General features: G+C 43.0%; 2 protein-coding genes across 4 annotated transcripts; both read left to right on the top strand.

The window, feature by feature from the left end:
* The first annotated feature begins 13902 nt into the window (after nt 1–13902).
* On the top strand, nt 13903–26685 carry LOC117603525 (obg-like ATPase 1). 3 transcript variants are annotated; one of them, XM_034322772.2, is made up of 11 exons: nt 13903–14009; nt 15607–15788; nt 21563–21623; nt 22748–22875; nt 23146–23321; nt 23858–23935; nt 24015–24112; nt 24225–24365; nt 25708–25804; nt 25878–26000; nt 26072–26685. In XM_034322772.2, the coding sequence occupies exons 2-11, from the start codon at nt 15608–15610 to the stop codon at nt 26180–26182; spliced, it is 1194 nt and encodes a 397-aa protein (XP_034178663.1). In that variant the 5' UTR covers nt 13903–14009; nt 15607; the 3' UTR covers nt 26183–26685. The 3 variants fall into 3 exon arrangements, with proteins under 3 accessions (XP_034178663.1, XP_034178662.1, XP_076544160.1); XM_034322771.2 differs by having other exon boundaries at nt 13916–14104; XM_076688045.1 differs by lacking the exon at nt 13903–14009 and adding an exon at nt 15444–15506.
* LOC117603521 (adenylate kinase 9-like) lies at nt 15796–21553 on the top strand. Its single transcript, XM_034322760.2, has one exon. The coding sequence runs from the start codon at nt 15958–15960 to the stop codon at nt 21400–21402; it is 5445 nt and encodes a 1814-aa protein (XP_034178651.2). The 5' UTR covers nt 15796–15957; the 3' UTR covers nt 21403–21553.
* Nucleotides 26686–26697: the final 12 nt, after the last annotated feature.

Here is a 26697-nt window from a genome sequence, read left to right as displayed (position 1 = left end):
AGGGTGTATACCACTGTTTGTGCATCGATGCTAATGAAAATAATCATGGGTTTAGATTTCATATCCCTTGACTGGTGATAAGATATGACACAACGATATAATTTCAGTTTTTGGGGCTGACGAGATTGTGACTGTTTGACGACACCCATACGTCCAATGACGTATAATTCGAAAGAACTGATTGATGGGAAAATCAATGTGACAGGGTGTAAGGGTACCTTCCCGGCGATAATAATACGCTTACGTTTACAACCACTCGACGGAGGGATGCTACCACTTCCTTGCGCATACAATTTCTTGCTCGTCGAAGAATTATTGATCGAGTGTTCAATTTACAACCACAGTTTTCTAGGATATCACGATTACCAGAAATAATCAGTAGAAAGACAGCAACGGTAACGGGAACCGAGAAATCGAGGAACGGGTTGTAATTAGTCTGGCATAGAGCAGGAACCGAAGGGTGAGCCAGCGTCGATGGTGAAACGGCAGTAATTGCGCGTTTGTAATTAATTAAATAACGATATAATTGGCTCATAGAGCAATTAGTTGATTGATACACGAGAACTCGATGAACGAGGGAAGAGAGACGAAGGGAGAAACGGGCAGCAGGTGAAAGAGAGAGAGAGAAGCGAAACGATACGAAGCCAGAGGGAAATTGCTTCACAGAAGTTGCATGCTAGTCAAACGATGAATAAGGGTGTAATTTATTGGTAATTTGCATTCGATTTACCAGCAAAATCTGGACGATTCTGGACGATTCCGGCCGTTTCGGATGATAAATTAATCAAGTTAAACAGACACGATACAAAAGGGCTGTTGTATATTATTCATGGTTCTAAGAAATCCAGCACGAATCGAGAAAAGTCGACGATTTAACGGTGGTTGTTGTTGAATAGCGACAGTCTGGGAAAAAGTGATTAATCGAGATCTTGGATAAGACGAGTACGAGAGGCTCGTGTGAAAACACCAACCACTCGTAAAATGCGAAGTATTTTACTTAAACAATCAATTTGTCGTGAAAGAGATCGTCCCGTCGATACGCGACAACTCTTTCACGCTTTTTTCCCCCGTTATCTCGTTCGTTCGACTTGGTGATCTTTGTCGAAGGAAATTTTCAGAGCGAAACAAAGGAATAACAACGTGTAAAGTTCAATGTAAGTGGTCGTGTAAGACGTCGACGCGGTTCTTTCGGTGGACGCAGGCGGCGCCAACGAATCCTTTGATGGTTCGCCGCATGGTCGCTTTTTCAGGTAGCCACAGACGCATTAGTCACTCTTCTCGTTCTCTTCGCTTGTCCCTCTTCAACGGAGAGGATGCTGAAGCTGCAGGTATCTAAATGAGCTGCTCAGAATCGTTAATAGGCGCTACAGCCGCGAACAACGCGTGTCTTCCTCGCCCTGATTTTTGAATCGCCTCTACCTTTCGATTATATCGTGACTGCGCTTTAAACGTTTCTTCGTTGACAATCGAGAAGCACGGGCAACTTGATAGCGTAAATAAATTATCGTCGATCGGAGAGCTCGCACAAAGGTGCAGACATTGCAAAAAGAGAAGAAACGCAAAGGGTCTGGGTTGGATTATTTTTACTGAAAAAGTGGTTCATTCAAGGTCCAGGATCTCTTTGTTCTTTATGAAATCAAGTATAAAGCCATCAAACCGCGAGCTGCTGTGGCAGCCTCTGTTTTTCTGCGCCTCCAATCCCGGCGCCAGTCGGAGAAGCAAATCATGGCCTCATTATAAAGTAATTAAAACCCATTACTAATGCTATCCTTTATCGGGGGAAGCAAAGGGCAGAGGAGCCGACACAATGAAGCGGCAGTCAGACCCTCGTCTTCTCACCACAGTTCGAATCTAGAATCTCGATTTTGACTACATAATCGAATAGTAATACGAGACACGAGAGGACACCTTCAAAGTCGGACCCCTTCGACCCGTCAATATCCGTTCAACGATGAACTTTCAATAGAATTTTCACGGGAGTTAATCGAATTTGCTCGACGATGGTCAGTAAACCTATCAGCGTTCAATGCGCTGGACGATTGCTTCTAAAGGACTTGGAAAAAAGCAATTAGAAAAAGTCCATTTCTTTATATGTACTTGCACAACCTCGCGATGGTAAGAATCTAGCAATCAAGTTTCCAAAAGTGACCGCGACAAGAAGCAGCCATAACGAAATAAGAATACGACGAAAATGCTGGCGCCAAGGATCTTCCAACTCATTACTCGATTCTCCTCGCTAAACCTGTGCCTCGGACTTCGAGACTGAGTCTCAACATTTCTTTCGTATTACGCCCTTATATGCTACTCGATACCTTCGTAGAAAAAAAAACTATGTTCTCCGTAATGCTGGGACTATTAGGCAAGGTAAATAGATGAAAAGAAATTGTAACAAGTGAAAAATCTCTGTCGGCGTTACTGATTCGTTCCCGATATACCCCGTTAGGGAAAGCAAACTAACGTTCTTGAAGAGAACGCGTTTCTCGTGTTTAACCGTGGAAAAGGGAACGAGGGAAAAGAAGGATAAACAAACAGGATAGTTCATCGATCACGTTAACTGCGGGAACGAATTCTGGCGCCTAAGGGTCAGCTTCGAGATCCGACCAACCAAATTCCAAGCAAGCTGTTGAACCTTCCCCGAGGAAACTGATGATTCGCGCGCCTAATTTCCCCTCTAACGAATCGTCCATCCTTCTTATCTGGCGAAACGCTGTGATTAGAGAGGCGCGACATTTTCGCGATCTTATCGGCAAGTTAAGTATCGCTTTTCGCATTCCGACAAAGTCGGCTGTCGGTAAAAGGGTACCTATGATCACGGGGAAAAGATACAAATTGGGGTCGAGAGAGTAAAGGTCCAATCGTCCAGTACGAGATCTTATCCGTCTAATGGACAGAAGCCACTACAGGCAAAATCAAGAGTCGTCTTTCGAAATTTTTTTCTTCCTTCTTTAATTGCCCGCTTTCCCTCGCTACGAGGTTATTACGAAGAAAAAATCGATTGATTCACTTCAGCCGGTTCTTTTCGTCGTCTCGTTAATTCGTAAAAAGAACTAGAATCCCTCAATGAACACAATAGCTTCTCGAATGGGGCGGTGACTGGTCAAAATCCCTGTCGACGGATACTTTGACCATCCAACTAATCCACTCATGGAATAATTTAATTAGCCACTCTGCTGGCCGAAACACGATACCTTAGGATCCTTTAACCACTTGTACGAAATGTATTTCACTCGATGCTACTAATCCTCGTCAGAGAATTTCTGTCTACCTGTACAAGGGTGTGAACTATAATCTCCTTGTGTTTGAGAACAATAAAGGTGAGCCTGTAGAATTCGGGTGAATCAGAAGCGCAACGATTGTCGTGCGAATCGATGCGCAGGTGGAATCCCTTGGTCCATCCTTTATAGATTTACTCACGCCCCCGGATCCTTGTTTGCGTGGCCGTAACCGTCCGTCGCTAAACATTTATCGTCTCCTCGAACGAAATCTCGATAACGTTATTATTATCCACGATGCAGTACCCGAGGCGTTCCCTAAGTGCTTTTCGCTCTGAAGCATCGAAAGTGCTTTTTAAGATGAGATCGCGCCTGGATCGAGGAGCACAGCATTTCCCGTTGTATCCGGGATCGTACGAGAGAGCTCGATAATGCCGCAACCGTAAATTGATGGACGTTCGACCGTGCAGTAATTGAAACTCTCCAACTTAACAAATGAAATCTCGGGCCCCGTGATTGGTATCATTATTCCAGACGTTCGCGCGAGATTATAATTCTTGACCGCGTAACTTTATGGAAAGTCTGAAAAACTGCTGAACGTCATCGCATAATGTAACTACTCGTACGTTTGTTACTCTCTTAACAAACGATGGGGCATCGTCTCGTAAAGTTGGCACAACCATGTAATCCTAGCGGTCGGTTGAATTGACTATCGTGTTGACGAGGTGTTAAGAAAGCACCGTCTTCGAGGCTATTTACGTTCGCCGTGATTTACAGATACTCGACTGGTCAGATGGTCGATAGATAGGGGATGCAGAACTTTCAGACGTTTTCTTTCCTTTTTCCCTTCGAACTCGCGGTCGAATCCACTTTGAACTTCGACGTCCGGATCTTTTATAGAACGAGAGAGGAATCGATGCTGCTGGACCCTCGTAAATTGTGCGCAGGCTGGCGCGTATTGTGTTCGGTGATTTACCGGTGCAAGTCCATTAGTCGTAAAGCAATGCTCCTCTCGGCGTTGCTAGATGACGGACGATAAGACAAACTGCGTTTCCAGCGTCCATAATACTGTGCGGAATCGCTGCTGCCAGCGATGGCCAGCAACGCTTCCAACTTCTCTTTCATCGACAGTCGTCGAGATCTAGCTCTCTTTCTCGTCGGATCTCCGTTGCACTCGGCGCGCCGTAATTTACGATCTTGGCCTCGTGATTACGAGTCGAATGCCTTCGTTACCGGTTGCACAGAGGCAAGGGTAAAATCGACGAATCTCTCTGTTGGATAATGCGCATCATACCCCTTCTCGTAATCATCTATTGCTCACTCTGAATAATGGAAACATCTGTAATTCCGCGGGATTGAGATAACATCATACGACTCCACCTAAGAGGAACACTTCTTATGATACTTTTTTACTTTTAATCAAGCCTTCGTCCGTTTTTCCGACGCGTTGTCTATTTACCATTTCAAAGATAGCGTGTATGTAATTAATCTGATAAAAGAGGACTTGCACCGCTGATTTTAATGGTAGTTAGCAACAGATTATCTTCGACAAGATTTATAGGGCATTTTGCAAGAAAGCGACCGACTTCTTTTCGTTCTTCTGCGAACACTGGACTCGCGTTAGAAGTCCATCCAAACGATGTTGCACAGATAAGTAAGCTCGATACAAAATCCTCATTACGCTCTGCAGAGCAGTATTTTTGCTCGGCAAATAATGGTAATCACTACCATAGCGAACGATCGAAGACGCAAATGAGGCAGAATATACTAGAGCGTGATCTCGCGAGAAGCTTGGCCGCGAGCACAAAATCGCATCCGCGGAAAAACTGGAGGAACATCGGAGGGTACGTCGTACGCGTAATAATTGCCGACTCGTAAGAAACTTAACGAGACGGACATTAATGTGCTCGTTGCACGCGCGTACCGCTCGAGGATGTCTACAATTTTATGGGATTTTGCACGCACCGTGAAATCGCGTTCGATGCTAGTGAAGTGAGCGTGATCGCGATATCGACAAATATACACAAAATACACGACCGTCCGTGATCGTGGGCGGATCTCCACGTAATAAGACTATGATAAACCATGTTCTGGCAAATGAGCAACGAAGATGATCTATTCGAGTATTATACGTTCTTCCTGTGCGGTTAATTATACGATTGCGTCGCAGCGCAGGGAAACAATGACTGCCACGAAAGCAAAGTTTTATTATTCAGAAAGGATGTGTGTCCGTTGGTAGAATCGCACATTCACCGCACAGGGCATTCTTTCTGAAACCACTTTAAAGCGATTCCGACACCGTGCGTCTAAAAGCCTCGAGAAATCGGTGTCTCAGGGATGTTGCCGTTGAAAGAACGGTAACAGTAACAGTGCCATAGAATCGTGGCCAACGAGTACTCACCGATCTTCTTTGTAATGTTGCATTTCCGTGACGAGCGGCTGCTATCCCCGTTATTGTGAGGGATTTCCTCGGTTTCTTTCGTGAAAAGAGTCGAAACAGGGTCGCAACACAAGGTTCCGAGTTGCTACCGGTTCGCGTACCTACATGAAAAGAAGAAGGACGTTAATAAAATTGTAAAGATAGATCGGATGAGGTCTTCGGGGGCGTGTAGAAGTTTCTAAACCGCGGGAATTGTATACGTCGTCTTACGACGAACCACGAATTGCCCTAAATCGAATAGATTTCACGGTAATTTCGAACTGTTTCCCAATTGTGTGTCGTTCGGACAAGATGTGGGACTTGGGAGTCGGCGATTAGTAGAGTGACACGTGGCTTTCTCGGGATACCATCTGCCGAAACACGGCGAACGAAATCAACGTGCTTATTTTGCGATTGAATCAGACACCGTTGTATCGTTCTCGATGATTCTAGTCATTATGGGTCCGATACCGCGCATTAGAATTCGCACCGCTATGATTCGATATCGAGTGAGGGACATGTGGTTGGATAGCCTCGTACGAAAGTTATGAATCAACAGAGTACGGAGATAGAAACGACAAATAATATTCCCTTCGAATGATATTCGCTACTGCATTTTATGGTAATTGATAAAATCGGGAAAAACGTTTTTCAAAAAAAAGCACCAAGTTCGGCGACGGCTATGCGCCCCTAAAAGAAGCGGAAGTCTCCTGAAAACGGAGCATACTCTCCTTTGCCTCTTCCTGTCACTCGAGACCCTTTTAGCAGCACCCTAAAAATCCGCTCCTCCCTCCGCGGCACGTTAATAGGTGATTCTTTACCTAATGGGGTAGCTGCTGCTGGGCATTCGTTATTCTTCTTTCGGGGCTCGTTGTCGGGTGGAAGCGCTTATTATTTAGCAACAGAACCATTGGCCCCGGTGGGTGTCGACGGTCATGCCCATCGCACGGGTCTCTATATATTTCTCGGGTGTGCGCTGCGTTTAGAAACTCAACCTTTCTCTATTAATCGGGGTGTGCACGTATGTGTACGAGTCTCTGCGTCATCGACAATGATCACGAACGCACGCGCGTGTCGCAACCAGACAAGCATCGATCACGACGCAAATTGTATGCAATTAATACAAGTGGGGATGATAAATTCAAATTTACTTATCGAGAATTTCACTTATCGATACAACCTGACAAATATTTCTGTGTTCACGGCTTCTCTGAACAAACTAGACGCGTGCAAAGCGTCGGTGCAGCTGCAACTCTCACGCCCTCGACACACCCCTAAAGATGCAGGGGGTTAGCACGCGTTTTCGAATAACGGTGTATTCGAGTCAACGCGTGCCCTCTTTCCGCTCCCTTATTTTCTGCATGTACCGAACACAACTTTGATCGATTGAAAATTCGTATCTATACGTATAAATTTTATAGGAGTATCAATTCAATTGAGCTAGAAACTTTCTGAAACAAAAGTTCCATGGTCGTTAACGATACAAGAGTTTTCCAAGCGATGACGTCAACCCGTTGTATCCAGCAATGTGGTAGATTATGAATGGGTGGAGAGCCCTAAGGGCCCGCCTTTCGAGTAAACTACTACAACTACCAATATCGGCACCAGAACACTACCACCTCCACCGGTGCCGTCGCTGCCACCCCCGGGGGCAGTAATCTCGCATGGAGATCCGGCTTAAACGATAGGCCCTGTTTCCAGCGCCGCCCTCGTACGCGAGACTCTTAATTTCCAAGCAAAACGAGTACGCCGCAGCCACCAGCCGGTCGCTCGGTTTCCACGAAAATACTTTGCGTCCAGTTCTTCGTCGCCGTTTACCAAAAGAACACCCCGCTCGATGCCATGTTATTACACCTGGCTCGGATATTTCCATATCGCGCGACTAGGCGAGGTTAATGCTACCATCCGAACCGAACCAACCCCTTTTCTCGAAGATGGCGCGCTATTAAAGAGATCCCCTTTTTCTTTCTTTTGCCCCCAAAAAAAGTGGTCCCATGATCGTCTAGGATCCTTCTTTTCTTTCGAGTACGAGCATACTCGTGTTGCACCTCCATTCTATCGTATGATTGAATAGCGATTTTACACGAACGAACCGACTCATTTCCTATGAGATACACGCGAGAATTTCTCCCGTTCTACAGTTAGAAGATAAAGGAGTGTCAAAGGGTAATCGAACCTCGAAACAAGCATCCGTTTTACGGATAGAAAAAAGAATGAAAATTGCGGGTAAAATGGAGAGAAAGAAAGGGAGCCAGAAACGTAGTCGGCCATGATGGTTTGATATAGCCTGGAGGAATATAAAACGAGGAGAGATATCATCGCGCCGGTGAGTCGGAATAAAACTATAAACCAGAGGAAACAATTACCCCGACTGCTCGGTAGAAGATGCGGCTAATGATAAGTGGTTGGTTGCTCTCGGCTCTTCCATGGTCGCCGTATTACCTCTGGTCGCCTCTTTCAGCGCCATTTTCACCGCGCGGATAGAAAACGTCTTCAACGCTTTCGGAAACCTCGACCTCAATTATTCTTCGAACGGAGGAGGCGACGGTTGATCGGTTGATGCACTTGCCGAAAACCACGAGAAATTTTTCCGCCTTATACCGGTCGATTGGAACCGACCGTAAAGTCCCAATCATACAGATCAGAAGAAAAGAAAGTTAGGCGCGTGATTGGCCAACCACAGTGGTCAGGAAGCACGAGCAAAGAGATTTTCGTATTTCAATTTCCTCGTTGGGCCGCTAAAAGCTTGCATCTTCTAAAGAGAGTGCTCGGCAGCTTTGCTTACGGTCGTTTTCTTTCGCGTGGCGAAGATCACAGTGTTCACAGAAGGCATCTAATTGCCAACCTCTCGCATCTCGCGCTCCTCCATAAACTTAACGACCGACTCAACGGTTGGCCCTGCCGGTATGCTAAAGAGCGTTTCTTCGGCTATTTCGCGAAGTACCCTGTTAAAGACTCGGATGGGCCGTTGTAACGTTTGAACGGTGCAAAAGACCGCGTTCTAAAGGAGACCACCGTCTCATTTTGGCCATGTGGTAATCGTAAAAACATCGAATTAATCCGCAACCGGCTCGTTAACGCGGAATATCTATCGTTTCGACAAAGTTTCGCGAAAAAGAAAGAAACAATCATCAACAAAGTCTTTTTATCAACGTCGAAACAGCGTACGGTAAGTAATAGATGCTGATTGTTAGCTACGTGTCTCAACCAGGCTGACGTTGTTCGATTTTTGCAATGGTTTGCATGATTCTGATTGAAGCGATTGAGAAAAAGTGTAGGGTTCGGCAATGGGGCGAGGGCTGAAGGGGGTAGAGGGTGCAGACGGTGGAGGGTCCGTGATTGGCGGGACATTAGTGTAATGAGAGTCTTGAGTTAAGGGGTAAAACGTGGTAGCAGCTACCGCGGCGTGTATCCGCCATGATTAGAGCCTCTGCTTGCATTTTCGCCGATATCGTGAGTTCGCGAAATCGCTCCTGCAATTTTAATCCTCGTCTCGAGACTCTTCCTTCGTCCAAGGCAGGGACGAAAGAATGTCGATGAAACGATGTACTATATAATCGGCAAGGAATAAAGAGAAAGCTTATGTGAAAGGAGGCCTGCCAGAGATACAACTGGTCTCACCGATTGGCATGTACACAGCTGCGGGTACATATGCACGCATTTTTGGATCGAGCTACATTAATCGTAAAGACATTCGTATATAGTGGAACATGCGTGAACGACACAAACGATGTAGCCTGGTATCGATTTGATTTATGGTACGACATAACGATGTATTCGTTGACACTGCAACGCGTGCTATGCATTGCTCGGCTTATCGTACTTATAGAGACTACGTGATTTCTGTGTATCGGTTCTTCCTTATCTTCGCATATTCATTCCCTCATGAATATTTTACTAAGCCTTACAACCCGTTTCTCGCTTATCATGCATTGAAATGTTACCAAGCCTGGACGATCGATTTTTTTCCTACCATCAATGTTTTTCCAGTCAATCTCTATGCACAAGTGCCAGCTTGGTTGCCTGCACTTAGGCGCGCAACACGCCGATCGCCGTTGCATCCCTATCTACCGCATAACGTCACTTTTGCGTTGTCCTTTTTAGACGTTACCAACCGGTCGTACGCAAAAACGACTAGGATAAAAGGATCTCCATGCTTAACATGGTTTATCGACAAAAACGATAAGGCAGCTAACGTTTAGCAACAATGTTTCCTACTTGAAAGAGGTTAGATCGAGGCACGAGAGCCGATGTAAGTCGCAAAGTTACCCTCTAATCATAACCGCGAGTCTGACCGCAGTCCGGATGCAGGGAAGCACGTGTTCTGCCGGTTCCGCCAGCAGGTCGGCCAGTCTCGTCCATGGGCATTACGTATTCAGTGGCCAGCGCCATTTTGCCTCGACCATTTTTGCCGATCAAATCTTAATTGTTGGCTGGCGGCTGTCTAAGGAGGCGTGGCCATTGGTTGGTTCACTTTCTGCCACGCGATGCACGAACGCATTGGTTTTCTTCTTCTTCTTCTTCTTCTTCTGCTTCTTCTACTACTTCTACTTCTTTTTCTTATTCTTCCTCAAGGAACACGATACATCGCGACTTTCGAATCGTTTATGATCCATTGCTGTTCACCGGCTAAGACCCCAACACACGATTAAATTGTTTATGCTATGCAAAACTAAGAATCTTCGTGTTTGTTCCACTATAAGAAAAGTCGCAGACGCGAACAATGCCTTCGATTTTTAAGAATTATAGAGTTCCAACGTAAAACTAGTCTAAGGGAAAGAGCCTCGTAATTAGTCAGACCGATGGAAAGTAGTAATTATAGATTAACTCCGGCGCCACCGGCGGCAAGTAGTAATAAATCCCTACGGAAACGCAGAGTACGCGTTCTAGGACTGAAACACCGGATTTCTGGATGATAAAATTCAGTATTACACCATTATATACGTTAACTCTATTAATTTTTCACAAATTATTCGCCGAGCAACGACAGTTGAAGACACGTTAAGGAGCTTTCGTGTGCCAGTAATTAATTTTAATTGCTGTATACGTGCATGCATAATGATAATTTATGCGCGTCTATACATTGTAACAACCTCAGAAAGGCATATAGAATTAATTAGCACCTTCGCAAATTATTGCTACTGATCGATCCAAAAGGTGTGTAATTAAAGGTTTATGAGTTTCTTAAGTTCGTGTAGCACGCACCAGTTGCTGTTGTTTAAACTCGTATAAGAAATTTAATAATTCTTAACGAAGAAACTGGATTGAATTATAATTTGAAGTACATGCGGTACACGCGTCCAACAGATACCACGTAATTATCGCCAAATTAATATCGTGTGTAGAATAACCGAGGCCGGTAGACGATGGAACGGTGCGCACTGCTGCTAACCTTCTCGCCATAATGACACGTATTACTCTGATTGGCAACAATTGGTAACAATTGACGGGCGGAACCGAGCCTCGGAGGTTCCGCTATTTTGCCCGTGTTGTTTACGAGCAGAACTTCGAAACGTTACACCTTAATTGCGTGGCTACATGTCCGAAGAATTATCAAGGTTTCTTCTTCTTCTTTACCTCCCTACGCAATTAGTTGTTACAGACGTATCTACGGTATGTACCCCGGCAAGGGTGTTACAATCTGGTTCATCCTGAACGCGTCCCTCGAACAGTCTTTCTTAAGTTCATCACGAGCTTCCATCCTCTTCGAAAGTGTACAATAACCAGTTGTTCCAAATTGGTCAATAATTATGAGCGACGTTATCTGTTAACGAGAAGGAAGTCCCTTCGCGGTGAACCGAGTATCTTCACCGGATTCGAATACGGCTATGTTTTAAGAATTAACTTCGTTATGAACTTTTTCATTTACCGAACTTCCTGCATAATTTTCCATTGCAACATTGTCCCGAATATGGATATGCAAACGAAGAAAGGAAGCGATAAGTTGTAACATGTTCCTGCACGATGGAGCAACAGCTGGGAAAAGCTAGACCGGTCGTTCTATCATCTTTCATTTGCCTCGTAAAAACACGAAACAGCGGATGCAACTTGCAAGTAACATTGCATTTTATGAGCACGTAATGCAGCCGATAAACCGTACCGTGTAACCCACTTGTCGAGAAGTTGTTACATTTTTATGCATTAGAGATTCGCTTCATTTCTTCGCTTCTCTTCCTTTTACCTTGAACTTAAATTCATCAACGCGCGTGCTACTTGTTTAACGAATAGCAATGAGAAAGAATTGAAAATGTAATTGATAGTTTCGTATGCAGCGGTTTTTTTAAATTCGAAACGAAGGATATCAATTAACACAGGTGTCGATTAAGTCATCTCGAACAGTGATTACAGTGCGCGTATCGTAACGAGATACAACAATTTTATACGCTGACTAATTGGCTTGTACTCGATAGTTTGAACGTTATTTCCTCGTAAACGCGAGTCCTGTGAGTTTCTCATTAAACGATCGTTTCTACATTTATTATCTTCCAATGCAAACTCTGTTCTTATTTCCAGTACCCTGTTATTCGACGCTCCATTTACGATCCATCTTCATTTTTTATAGCAATAAAAGCTTATGGTACAGTCGAAAACACCGCAACCAAATGACTGGCGAAACATTACGACGTTACTATTGCCTCTAACCAAATGACAGGCCCAGAAGGTGTGCAGTGTTTGAACAAAGACTTAATGCACCTTCTTTGTTGGTGCTTGCTTTCGTCGTTGCACTAAATGAAGGGTTATACCCTTGGTTCGATAAGAAATACACGAGAGTAACCGATTTCCCTGTACTTACGTTCCTCGAAATACAGGTTAAACTGAACGTGATTCAAATATATATTGATTACGTAATAATTATGAAATAAACGACGCTGTTATATCGTTTTATGATTCATCAAAGTTTACCGTACGCAAATAAATCTTCGGGCAACGAGGAGCCCGTCGGTCTTTCGACGGAATTAGTAACGCAATCCTTCAATTCAGTGTATATCTAATCTGCCAAAATTCCTATAATTCGTCGGTCTGTAATACGCTTTTTATCGAAATTGTCGGCCAATAAGGCTAGCAGAAAGAAGGGAATCGATCGTGTGCCGCGCCGACAAGATGCTCCAGTGCACCACTGACGTCAGCGAGTTTGCGGTCTCCAAATTACAATATCACGAAAACGAGCGACTCAAGATGCTATGGTATGGTATGGTATGGTATGGTATGGTCTATGGACCGGAGAGAAAGGCAGAGGAAAGGTCCTTTCCGCCAGCCGTGCGCTCGTGAAATAATAGCCTTCTGATTATATGCATTATATAAGCTGAGATTGATACGGTTCGTAATAAAATAATTGAAATAATCACACGCCACAAGGTCGACTTTACTTTAGAAATCTGTTGACCGAACGAAAACGGCAGTTAACGAGATATCATGCACGGAACGAGTATGTTCGAGATGATTAAAATCCTGTAAACGATTCTTCAATTAGTACTCAATTAATTCCACATTTTTCTTTCGATTCGATCGAGTTACGATGACTTTCAGACCAAAAGGAGTCGATGAAGAGTCCTCATTCAGATGCAAAGTCGTCATCGACGATCGTCTCGTCCTTTCTTGATCTGATCTCACGGCGCCACTAGGGCAGACATCAGAGCACACATACACGAATATTCGGACTCACACACAATCGTATTTTTTGTTCCATTCTACGGCAATCTTAATATTATCCTTCGAATTACGGGCCTCCGATGATCCACAACGTGCGTTCCCATCACATACGCACACCATCGAATTAGACCCCAATAATCGTGTGCACATTTCGGAGCGGAACACTTTTCTTTGCGTGCATCTACATCATCCGTATGAATGTTACAAAAAATTGGAAGCATTAATTGACTAAATTGACAAATACACCCTTGTTTTATGAGGGTAATCCGCGCTCTCCGATGGTTTTTGCGTGCAATATCAATCATAAACATTTTTGTGAACTTCGATAGGGTTTTAAATTTGTTTAGGAGTAATGTGCGTGTTTATGGTTTCCACGAAAGCATTGCAATCAGCCCTCTTTGATGGCCTCTTTTTCTACGGGAGATTAAAGGTACTGCTTCATTTCGTGAAGCTATTCCTAGAATTATAATGAACTCGACTGCGGATAGACGTTTCGAGAAGATGCAATCATAATCATCCTGCAAATATATATTTTATTCTACTTTGAAGCTCTTTTTTGTATTTTTTTATGAAATTCAAACGAAGTATAAGTTTTAGTCGATAATACAGTTCCCTGTTTCGAAACTGCAGGCCGGTCGACCCGTGACGTCATTGTGGTGCTGTGTTCCTTCACTTGCCACGCGTTGTGCAGCGATATATACTCATAGAAACTAACGAAAATATACAAGGTATTTAATCAGCGTTTACTAGCCTAACATATTTGTGCAGTGAGTGGGATCGGTGCCATTTCCATAGACGTCAATATAACTATCGTAACAGACAGGTAACGTACGCAACCTAAAAATGATGCAACCTTACTTATGCCAGTAACGAGGTACAGGTAGAGCTTACACGTAAGCAACCAAGTTGACCGTATTACGAGAACATTAGGAAACGTAGAATTTAAGATTGTTATGGTTAGCAATCGATAAATACCATAAGTTTCCTCGCAAAAGTAAGGTTAAGTTGCCGTGTGCCAGATGTGTGTAGTTCGAGAATAAAGGGTTAGGTGGCAGCACTATGCAATTCGTCCGCAGCTCCCTCAGTTAATCAATACCGATACTAAAATCACGCGGGATATTTAAGTCGTATGAATTTATGTCGTGTTCAACCCGAAAGAATTATTAACGACCAAGTCCTCCGCAATTAACGTTAAAGTCGTTGAATCTAGAGATACGATTACGAAAGGCACGCGGTAAAGAGGGGACGATGATGCTGCGGCGCCAAAGCGGCTCTTGAGTAGCATCGCGGGCGGGTCTCTTCTTCTCTTCCATTATCGTAATTTGCAAATTTCCTGGGGACCGACCGTGATGAGGAACGACGAGAAGTGGCGCGGTTTCAAGTTAAACCGTTGTTGGGGACCGGGTAGTTTGGGGATGGACGGAGAAAGAGGATGAGGAAGGCCGGTTGGATGGTTAAGAAGAGGAAGGTGAAAGAGAAAAGAGTAAAGAGGAAGAAGAATCGCAAAGTCGGTGGCGGATTGGCGGCCTGAGGCGCGGTTGCAGATTCCCGGCGTGATGCCGGTGATTCGCGGCTTTGGTGCCCAGTAATCGTCGGTCCCCTTACTCAACGTATTCCTCCTCCCTCGCATCTTTCCTCGGTGAATCCACCTCATCCCTTCTCTTCATCCTCTCCAACTGGCCTCTCTTCGCTTTTCTTCGCCTTCCTCTTCCTCCCTTTGCCTCCTGTAGGCGTCTTGTAGTTGCATCGGTCCTTTGATATGGCGCGGCCCGTTGTACACCGAAGGATGGGGAGGAAAAAGGGGAGGCAATCTCGCGGTAAATACAGCAATCGCTTGATGTGCCGTCCGCATTAATATAATTAGTCACCCCGAGCGCTCGAGAAGTCGACTTGACTCAACTCAACTTGACTCGACTCGACTCGACTCGACTCGACTCGACTCGACTCCACTCCACTCGACTTGATTCTGTTCGAAATACCGTGAAGCCGGGGGCAGTGCACGTATAAGGTGAAGCATGGTGGACTGTTAAGGATTCAGAGGGTTGGAAGAACGAGGGCGTGGTCGATCCATGTTGGATCATTTTCATTTCTATCCATGCAAACTGATATCCCTCCCCTTGCCCCTTTCATAAATGCATTCGTTTTTACGTGCCGCACGTTAGTCTGTAAGCTGTAGACAAAGACGGACCAGTACCTCTGAGGGGCAGTGATGACATTTATCGATGGTAACGAACGCGAATTTTGGGACTTCTTTTTATATCGTGATAAAAAAGTAAAACACCATTAGATCAAGTGCGACAATAATGGATCTGTATTCTTTCCTAGAATGGCGCCAAAAAAGGTTGAGGAGCCTGAACGAAAACCACTTATTGGCCGTGTCGGAACCAATTTGAAAGTTGGTATAGTAGGCATCCCGAACGTAGGAAAATCAACCTTCTTCAATGTCCTCACCAAAAGCCAGGCGGCTGCAGAGAATTTCCCCTTTTGCACCATCGATCCCAATGAAAATAAGTATCTAAATCTATTATAATAACTTTTACTAATTTAGTGTATCGTTACAAGTACTTAACCTATTATTTGCTCGTCATTTATTTGTAACCATATACCGAAGCATCACGGTGTGAACCTCAAAATGTGTCTTTTAAAAAAAGATTTCATTGAAATACATATTTTAAAATGTGCGATGAAAGTTCGCGTCGGGAAAAACGCGAACCACAAAAAATCGACGACGAAGAGTTTTACGCGGATCCATCGTTTATCATAAAAAAGAGTTTCTTTCGATTCATTAAAGGACATCCTCGCGAGGAGTACGTTCCTTGGTGGCCCAATTCTCATCGATGCCTGTATCCAAAACCCAACTCTTATTATGCATTCCACGAGGATACCAATCCTTTTACAAGATTCTCCGCGAAATGCGAATCTAGAAGATATGGGAACGTTCAACCACACTTCGAACCTCCCAAAGAACCTTACACAATTCGTGACCCTTATTCCGAGAATGAAGCGAAAAGGAAGTATCTTGGAAGTACACCAACATCTTTCGTTATTTTGGGAAAGCCTGATCTAAACACTACGAAGCTAGCAACCATGATTGCAAATTCTTGGCACTGCATCTTGATTTCCCCAATGGTGCTCATAAAGGATGAGATCGAAAAAAGTACCGAGACGGGTAAAATTTTGGCTGATATTTTAAAGACAGGCGAACGCTTAGGTCCACAGATTGTTATGAGTTTAATAGCGAACAGACTAAATAAAAGAGATGTGTTTCACAGAGGTTATGTCGTGGAAGGTGTACCGCTAATTCCAAACGAAATATTAGATTATTCCTCTTATTCGAGATCCTCGAACGAACAATCTAACGTGGAAAATACTTTTCAGAAACTTACGAAACTCTATGACCCTTCGTTTCAAAAAATATGCAGCACGATGGCTGAGTTTCCAATTTTCTCTGATCAAGAATTTAAGAATAAAAAGTGCCAAGTTAAACCCAAGTACGAGGATTTTATCGTCAATCAAATCGAAGATATTTTTACGACGTGGCCTATAAAGCCATCGATAATTATCTATGCAATGTGTCCGGATGCAGACGTCGTGATAAAACGCGAACATTTTCGTATAGATCCAAGTACAGATCGCATCGTAGACACGAGCCTCCTTGGAATGAGCAGAAACATTGAAACGTTGTTCTCTCGTAACAAAGAGGTAAACGACATGAACATTTCATTTGAATTGTATCAAGAACTTATGAACGAGGAACGAATATTAGACGAACACCAAAAAAAGTATCTATTGAAACGAATCTCCGATACGAAATCGAACGTGGAAGTACAGTGCAAGCTATACAAGCGTTTTGCATTACCTGTTATCGAAAAATTGATTCTATTTCACAATCCGCAAAATGTAATTTGTGTTGACGGTCGTACGCCTGCGTCGCGAATGTTTCAAATCATTGTCACTCGTTTGCGTATGTTACCACTTCCACGAGTTATTCTTCCACGAAAATACACGAATCGTATAGGGTTCGAGGGTGAATCCCCAGAGGATGAACTTCTGGAAGAGTTTGAAGGCAAATCGAACGAAGAAGCATTCCAAGATCTGGCCAACAAGGAGACCATTTCACCTCTCTATCCTTGGCAACTATCACCTTGGAGGTTTCTGTGTCCAGTGGAACTAACCAGAGGAACAACCACAGAAGGAACACCAAAGCATGCCGTTAGGTTTATGAACAATGTTTTCTTCCTCTCGTCACCAGAGGCAGCTGATTTGTTTATTGAAAATCCTAGAACCTTCCTGTTTCCTTTTTCTCCTCGACCAACTTGCAAAATTGCGGTGTTCGGTCCAAAGTATTCTGGAAAATCTGAACTGTCGGGGAAACTGGCGCATATGTTTCGAGGCACGATAATAAACGTAAACGAAATTGTGAAGCCTCTCGTGAACGTTGATTCTGATATCTCTATTTATTCGCCTGATGATGTATTGTTGGAAGAGAAGACTGATACTATCGTGAAAAGTATACAAGATGTGCCAAAGGAAGAAGTAGACATAGAAATATGGAGAGACGGGGGTTACATCGTGGATGGCATGTATCCTAACGTTGAGAGCTGGAAAAGGATTGTGGAAGATTCAAAGATTATCTTTGAAGATGTTGTTCTTTTATTTGACGAGGATCCGTACGAATATCTGTTGACCAAATGGCACAATATTCATGATATGAAAGAATACATAGAATTAAAAGGAGAATATAATGAATACTTGGAAGATACTATCAGCGAAAGCAAAGGCGATGAATATGATGATGATGACGAAGAAGCAGAAGAATCGCAAGGACTGATAGATTATCTTAGGCATATTCGACAATTTGAGATAGATTGGGAAAATGTGAGAGAAACAGTGACAAATACTTGTCAAAATTTGATCCTTTGTAATCTTAAAACGATCAGTAATGTATCGGATTACGTTATCAAGCGTATTAAAAATCGTTACATGGATAAAGCGAGAATCATGACCGACGAGGAAAAGGAAAGAGAAAAAGATCTTGCGGAATACATCGCACTGACTGATACAGAAGATCTGGATGAAGAAGAGGAGCTAGAAGGCGAAAAGACCACGGAATTAGACGTTAAAGAGGATACTCGTCGTTTGGGTGACACTGGTTACTACTGTCCAGTGGCACTGTTACGATACAATGTTTTTCGAAGAGGTAAAGAAGAGTTTAGCGCAATTTTTATGAATAAAATATATCTTCTCTCTAGTGCCGCAGCTCTCGAAGAATTTCTCCGTGGTCCACAAGAATTAAATCTCCCATTTCGAAAACCCTTACCTCAAATTCCCCCGTTTCGCGTTAGTATCATTGGTCCATTAGGAAGCGGTAAAAGTATACTATCTGGGAACATAGCTCGAGAGTACGGTTTGGCTCACATCGATCACTGCGATGCTTTCACCGATTACATGAAAAATCGAGGAATGCCAGCAATTTCTGACAGAGACATCATCATTTCGCCAGAAAATCTTTTGGAAAAAGTGGAATTGCCCGAAGACCTGGATGACGATAGATACAACTGCGATGCTGCAACGATGCAGACGTTCGTTCAACGCTACTGGAGAACAGGGGGTACTTTGTCAAAAAAAATGCTTCAGGAATGTGTGTTAATATTTTTCGAGGGACTTTACAACGAATGCGGTGTAGTCCTCGATCACTTTCCGAGCTGCCCGCAAAACGTACAAGACGCGTTAAAAAATTACACGATTCCTGAAATAGTCATAGATCTTCGTTGCGGAAAAGACACGGTGATTAAAAGAACGCTGCCTACGTTACTCGCGGACTGGAAAGATAGACTGGAAGAGAAGCAACGTATTGAAGATGAACGATATGAAAAAGAACTAGAGGCTTACATAGAAAAACAAGAAACTTGGATTGATAAAATGCTGGATGAAATGCTCGATCAACATGAGGCAGAAGAGGAGTCCTCGATGGACGATAATTTCGAATCGGAGGCAACAGTATTAAATAGAGAAGAACTCGAAGAAATTTGGCTTCGAGAACATCCTGAGCCTGTACTCTTCACCGACTGGGAAGACTTCGAGGAGGTCAAGCAGAGAATCGAGCATGATTTTGAAGAAATGTACGAAGACGAATTTCAAAAACTAAACGCTACGCAAATTGAGTTAGAAAACGAATCGATACCGTATGTAAGTGTGAGCGCAGAAGGAAACGAAGAACAAGTTCTTTCGCAAGTCTTGCAAATTCTCGATCCTCTTTTTTATCGAGACCTTTCTTTCATAGAAAAAACGTATACTATCGATCTCGAGACAGCCGAAACTCTTCTAGATTGCGGCTACTATCTTCCAAGCTCCTTTGGTTGCTGGTGCCCCGTCCAATTACACGAAAATAAGATCCCGTTGCAAATGTTTCTACCGCTGGAAGCTCAACAAGAAGTTTATCCCGTAATATACCGGCAATTCGTTTATTTTCTTGGCGGTAAAGAAGCTCATTCAGCGTTTTCAAGAAACCCGCTCAAGTACCTCGAACAAGACTCTTGCGCGCCTGTTGTTCCATTTCGGCTGTCCATTATTGGCCCTCCAAAGTGTGGAAAAACCACTCTGGCGCGTCGATTTGCAAACACGTATGGCTTAAAAATAATAACTCGTGGCACGGCTATGCGTCACCTCGTTAAATATTTTTCCTGGACTGATTCAGCGCGATTCATGGAATCTCGTCTTCGAGCTGGTCACATTGCTCCTGAGGAGACAGTATCACGCTCTGTCGAGATGTATTCCATTGATCCTGCTTCGATTTCTCAGGGTTTCGTGCTAGATGGTTTTCCTACGACCCGTGCAGAATACGAGCAATTAACCTTTCTAGGTATACAGCCAATGATCGTACTCGATCTTAAAGCGGATCTGTCGTTTTGTCTGGAGTGCTTGTCTTATGAAGCGGATCGGACGACAAAGCCGATGAATTTCTCAAACAGTTTCTTGAAGCATCGTTACCTGAACTGGGAGATCGATCAAGGAAACTTCCGTGAATGGCTGAAGAAATTTATTCAAAACGTGATCGAAATTGACGCGACTAAAAGCACGTGGTACGTGTGGACGCGAGCCGAACAAGAAGTTTGCTCCAGATACATACATGTCAGAACATACTTTCGCGAAAGCGATTACGACAAAGTCCATGCTTTAAAATTTATGAGCGTTTCACCGTACGAGTTTAAAATACGTCAAAGCGGATTCGAATCGTATTGTCCTCTTTGCTTGTATCAGGAAAACTCTTTGAGAACTACAGGACCTCCGGCCGATCATCGAGGAATGTTTCAGTACAGAGAACATTTCTATTGGATCTGCCTGCGACACACGAACGAATTCGTAAAAAATCCACAAAAGCATCTTCCACCTATAAATACTGCTCACCTCCCGGAAAACCGTCCGCGTATTTTAACAGAGATAGTTGACATGGAACATCCCTGTTGGGCAAGACGTTTGCAAGTCGGAGGATTTTGTTTGGTGACGTACGTCGAGAATTTACCTAATCGTCGACTCGTACCTGGAAATACGAATCTTGGGGTTCTGTATCAGGACAATGTGTACCTGTTTTGTACCGAAGAATGTCGCGAAAAGTTTCTAGCGCAAAACGATAGGTACGCGAACGTGGACATAAAGTTTTTGCATACACTGCCGCCAATCACTATAAAACAATTACCGACTCTTGGTTTTCTGAAGGAATCAGTGGCAAAATGGATAGTCGAAGCTGTGAATCAAGTCAGCGTAAAACGACCAAAAATACCAGGGTTATCGTGTTCCGCCAGCGCTGCAATTTACATTGGTGTCTACTTAAAAACTCACAACCCCTCGGGAGCGAACGAATTAAAGATCTATAGCGAGGTGAGAAGAAGAATGATCGGTTACGACAATATTATTAGGGTAGCTACCCGTACGATGAAGAAGAAACTGAATCCTTTTGTACGTACACCTATTTATAAAGCTGGAACTTCCGAGCAAGTTACAATAAGCCAAGAAGTGTCGATAACGTCCCAAGTATACCCACGTATCTCAAATTCAATTATGTTCCGTCGAACATCCCCAACGCAGATTTTAACAGAGCCCACTTATGAATCGGATGATTGAATCTAGAATTTGTACTCATCCCTGACTGTATCTCAGTGCAATAAACGATTGATAAACCATTACATAAATGTGTGATTATTTTTTGTTCTCTGCACACTATCTTTATCGTTGTGCAATATTCTTTTCGCTCGAAATCTAACTAATTTTTGTTTTCCAGCACGTCGCGTACCAGTACCCGACCCGAGGTTCGATTATTTGTGCGAATATTTCAAACCAGTCAGGTAAGCATCCACGTAAATGTTGTTCGATCGTGTATTATCGAAAGAAAAAACGACGAGTCTATCTAGAAATGCACCCTCGCTATGGGAAACGAGTTGGAATAACTATTGGCATTTCCATACTTCTTCTCCGCTTTTATTTTCGCGAGTTGGGAACAGGGGCGACGGGAGAAAACGGTACGTGATCTGCAATGCAGATTCCACTAAATTCGTCTACGCGACACATAGTCACCGAATTGAACATCCGCCGAATTTACATACCTTTTTCTTTCCTCGCTCTACAATATCTACACGTTTAAGATAATGTTTTCCGTGTCGTGTCAAGTCGAACTGTAATAGATGATTAAAATCCTATCTCGTCAACTGATGGTTCGTGATATTGTACAGTTTCATTGAAACACGTGGAAAGCACTACACGTAGCAGCAAGGTGTAGGTGGGCAACCATCGATGAAAAGCGTGTTTACCGTAGCCACGCGTCATCATGCTAGCTCGTTGACACGATGAGATTGAATGTTCCTACAAAGCAGCCTGTGCCAGTCGTGACAGAATTGTAAAGCATACCGTTCGATTGATGTTAAAATATTCTTTAAAGCTGTTAAACAAGCAATCAAAGGGTAGAGAAAATACGTAGAAATCGATGAAGTATGAATCGTAAAAAGACGATAATTATCGAATTGAAAGTCCAAGTTTGCTTTGCGACACGTGCTCGGTTCACAATTCCGCTAATTCAGAGAGAGATTGAAATGCGAAACGGTCTCTAGATCAAAGAGCATCTCTTTATCCTGGTCTCCCACGATCTAACGCTGGCACATTCTCTTGTCAATGACATTGCACGGTCCGACTACCGTCACGTGTCGAACGATTCAACGATCCCTAATGAAAGCCACCTAACACGGCATCCCCCTTCTTGTTCATTTTACCAACGCCTCTCTTCAAAGGCTAATTGTTTAATGAGGCTACTCGTCGCATTAGCATTTAAATACAGCTCGTTGTCACTGCGACACCCTCGGGTTTCAATTCTAGACGCACGCGCGCGTGTCTCGCTGTGATCTGTAATCGCCTGTCAACCCCCTCCAATGACGATTACATCAATAAGATGAACACAAATTTTTGCATATGCTTTCAGCAAAGTTCCAGCGTTCTTAAACGTGGTGGACATTGCCGGATTGGTAAAAGGCGCCGCCGAGGGACAGGGTTTAGGAAACAGTTTCCTCTCGCACATCAACGCTTGCGACGGCATTTTCCACCTTTGTCGTAAGTTGCTTCTACGAAACGTACCGCATTCTACTCTGAATAAGTGGTCATTTTGCACGACTAAGCGATGTTGTTATTGTTCTGGACAAACGATGGACGATAAGATCAATTATGTTAAGGGGAGGACGGGCAAGCGTCGATCAGATCGAAAGATTAGTTTGCAACGTGTTTACCGCATTCGTGTACCGATGCACATAGAAGCGCAAATTTATCCGTCACACGAGTGTTTGAAAAGAGCTAATCGCGGTATCCTGAATTGTCTGGTTGCAGGTGCGTTCGATGACGACGACGTCACCCACATAGAGGGAGATGTGAATCCTGTAAGGGATCTTGAAATCATCAGCGATGAATTGCTGCTAAAGGACATCGAATTTTTAAATGTCCACCTCGAAAAGCTGGAAAAGCTTGTTGTTCGAGGAAACGACAAGAAACTTAAACCAGAATACGTAAGCATTCATATTTTCAGGAACCTTTTTTTTTTTTAAATTGAGGTGAATCGATCGTTTTCTTACGAGTTTCGCGTCGAAAAGCAAAGGAAATTGTCGTAAATGCAAGCACATCGAGGAACCCGAACGAACTTACCAAGGAAATTAAGAGAGCCAGGTCGGTACACTACTTCCTAGAACGAATCAATCGAATTACCCCTCTTTCCGTGGATTGACCCACGGCAATTTCCGATCTCTCCCTCGTTCTAGACTTTGCAATTTGCTAAAACTTTTCGAGAGCTCGAAGCTACCTCTTCGTTCTTTCAACCAAACTAATGGAACGACGTTTTCGCGTACCACCCCGTTAATCACATCTCGATCACGAAATTATTCCGCCTAATGGTGCACACTCGTACACTCAAATACTAAACGGATCGTTGATTTCTTTTTCTTACTATTACTACCCTTGCTATATTTACATAGCAGGGAATTTTTAGGGAAAAAAAAGATAAATTTACGTACACAAGAGAGGTATAATTGAGCACTTTTCTGCGTAGGACACGTTATTGAAAGTAAAAGGTGTAATGGTGGATGAGAAGAGGCATATTAGGTTTGCTGATTGGAGTGCCACTGACGTAAGTTGATTGTGTCAATTTACCAATTACACGTTCAATTTGTCAGTCTAAAAAAAAAAATATACTCCGCTTATTGCAGATCGAAGCTCTCAACAAATATTTATTCCTCACGTCAAAACCAGTTATTTATCTAGTTAATCTGTCTGAGAAAGATTACATACGTAAGAAGAATAAATGGTACGTATACATCATTGGTTCTTACATCGAGGATTTATTTTCATTCTCGAATATTATCTATATTCCTGCTTGTAAATGATTGATCGAACATTGTGTTTTATGAAATATCTAGGTTGATCAAAATAAAGGAATGGGTCGACAAAAATGACCCGGGCGCTGTTTTGATCCCGTTCAGCGGTGCTTTCGAAAATAAACTAGTCGATATGGACGAAGCAGAGCGTGCAAAGTATCTCGAAGAAAATAAGGTTACCAGGTGAGCAGAGAGGTGCCTATCATTTTCAACAATACAATCCTATTAAACGCTATACCTAAATTCTTCAAGTTCACGCCCTTAAAATTACCCTCGTCTTTATACTTGCAAATGAAAGGATCGTCAGAACGTGTACCGTATTCTACTTGAAAATAGCATACTTTGGGACGTTCGAGTCGCATTTACGGACCAATTATTAAAACACTGCCCAGAGATACGTTGCAAGAAAAGGAGGTGAACGTTCGTAAAATTCGTTTAGTCTGGTCCTCGAGCTAACCCGAGAAAAAACTTGGTTCCCACATTTAGCTATGCACCGAGTTATCTACTAGCGGTAATAATAATGGAGGGCTCGGTCTAAACGTCTAGACTAGTCCCCGCTCTCTTTTTCTCCTACAGGATGACTAATAAAAGCTGCGGCATCTTTGCCGCATTATATTTTTACGAACGGCCATTCAAATTCTTGCAAAATTGCATAAAAACCCCCTCTCACCTTGCCGGGCACACCGGTATAACCAGGGAGACGCGAGTGGAGTGAGGATCAACCGGTTCACTTGACTAGTAGGTCATTCGCAAATAAAACCAATCCGCGTAAACTCGATCGAATTTGTGTACATTCGACACATTGAAATTGCCTATAAACGTGTGCGTTCTATGCGGCATATAATTGAGAAAAATAATTAAAAAAGTAATTCTACATAATCGCGGGAATAAAAGAGATAATTACTGTAAACTAAAAGTGGCATAGAGGAACGTTGATTGTAGCCAAGATGAAAAATATTAAATCGTGCTCACCAATGATGCCCATAATCCCCACGTCGGTGGTTAGAAATCTAAATTCTTCGGCAAATTTTGTCGATCCTTTGAAATGATCGTATAGGATAGGCTCGCTCACTCGGTAATCATAGAGTACAAACGGAAGATTTTTAGATACCGCGATTTTATTTCGAGACCACAGATAACTAAGGCGCCGAACTGGATCTCGAATAGAGTCAGAGTGATAAAATTGCGGTATTAAGTCGTTCAGCTTTATGTGTATTCCGTGAAGTCCCAAAGTTCGTCGGGACCACGGAACTGGATGGCTTCCCTTCCTCTACCCTGTCATTAGACGATATTCGGCTCGAGACAATCATATTCCACAGTCCTCTTTCTAACCACCCCTTTCTTCTTTCGACCGAGAATCCGTCCTTTTTCTAATGATCTCTACCAAAGCACACAGTTCATTTCTTCTCAGTGTGTAAGTTTTAGTGTTGTATCGTTCCACATAGTACGCTCTACTTACGTGCTTTTCATTCAAACATTCATACTTTCATATTTTCACTAACGATTCATTACCTTCAATTTTCAGTGCTCTTGACAAGATTATCGTTCAAGGATACAAGGCACTGCAGCTGCAATACTTCTTTACGGCAGGACATGATGAAGTCAAAGCATGGACGATTCAGGTAAACAAAAATGAAAGTGCTTTTCTTTTTCGTTCAGTAAATTACTGGTATATGTATATGTTCATCACTTTAGAAAGGTACAAAAGCACCACAAGCTGCAGGAAAGATCCACACAGACTTCGAAAAGGGATTCATTATGGCCGAAGTAATGAAATTTGATGATTTTAAAAATGAAGGATCGGAAGCAGCGGTGAAGGTAAGCGTTGGAAATGACACCTGCATTGATATTTTATGCATGCCCTTATCTTGATCCTTTCGTTCAAACAGGCTGCAGGAAAATACAGACAACAAGGACGTAATTACGTGGTGGAGGATGGAGACATTATTTTCTTCAAGTTTAACGCTGGTGCAGGGTTAAAAGACCCGAAGAAAAAGTGATGGCACGCATTGCTCGTGTTGTTACTCGTCCATTTGTACATCAACATGATCCTGATGTTTTGTTGCACACGAGACACGTATATGAAACAATCCAACTCGCTTTCAGATATCCCTTGACTTCTTTCTGCGTTACTTCCGGTAATATCTACCATCACTGATAACGATAACAAACACTTGTATAGCGAAGCAGGTATTTTTATATATTTTATCATACAATAAATGTATCAGACCTTTTCTTTGTAAGATTACGAATCAGTTGTCGCCTTCTATTGTACCAATGTTGGTAACTATTTTTGGTACAGTGATTACAACCTCAGTGAGGATAACATTTACATTTCGATACTATTAATATGTAAATAAGCAATAATGGCTTCGTAATATGCTTCTGTCGCTTCGAATAAAATAAAGGAGGAGGAAGTACGTCGAAAGGAGGAGTATTATTTGAATGGTTTTTTGTATATTAACATATTTATTCTATATAAATATATTTCGTTTAAAACGAAGATGTGTTTCTC

This window comes from Osmia lignaria, chromosome 4 (genome assembly GCF_051020975.1).
Source record: "Osmia lignaria lignaria isolate PbOS001 chromosome 4, iyOsmLign1, whole genome shotgun sequence".
Lineage (NCBI taxonomy): Eukaryota > Metazoa > Arthropoda > Insecta > Hymenoptera > Megachilidae > Osmia > Osmia lignaria.
The sequence above is the reverse complement of the archived record's forward strand: the minus strand, read 5'-3'. Positions and strand labels throughout refer to the sequence as shown.

Excerpts from the sequence above, each read along its gene's own strand:
- LOC117603525 (XM_034322772.2), top strand. The coding sequence starts at position 15,608 with ATGGCGCCAAAAAAGGTTGAGGAGCCTGAACGAAAACCACTTATTGGC. Across the intron at positions 22,876-23,145 it reads CGGCATTTTCCACCTTTGTC|GTGCGTTCGATGACGACGAC; the intron begins GTAAGTTGCTTC and ends GTCTGGTTGCAG. Across the intron at positions 24,113-24,224 it reads ATACGTAAGAAGAATAAATG|GTTGATCAAAATAAAGGAAT; the intron begins GTACGTATACAT and ends TGAAATATCTAG.
- LOC117603521 (XM_034322760.2), top strand. The coding sequence starts at position 15,958 with ATGTGCGATGAAAGTTCGCGTCGGGAAAAACGCGAACCACAAAAAATC.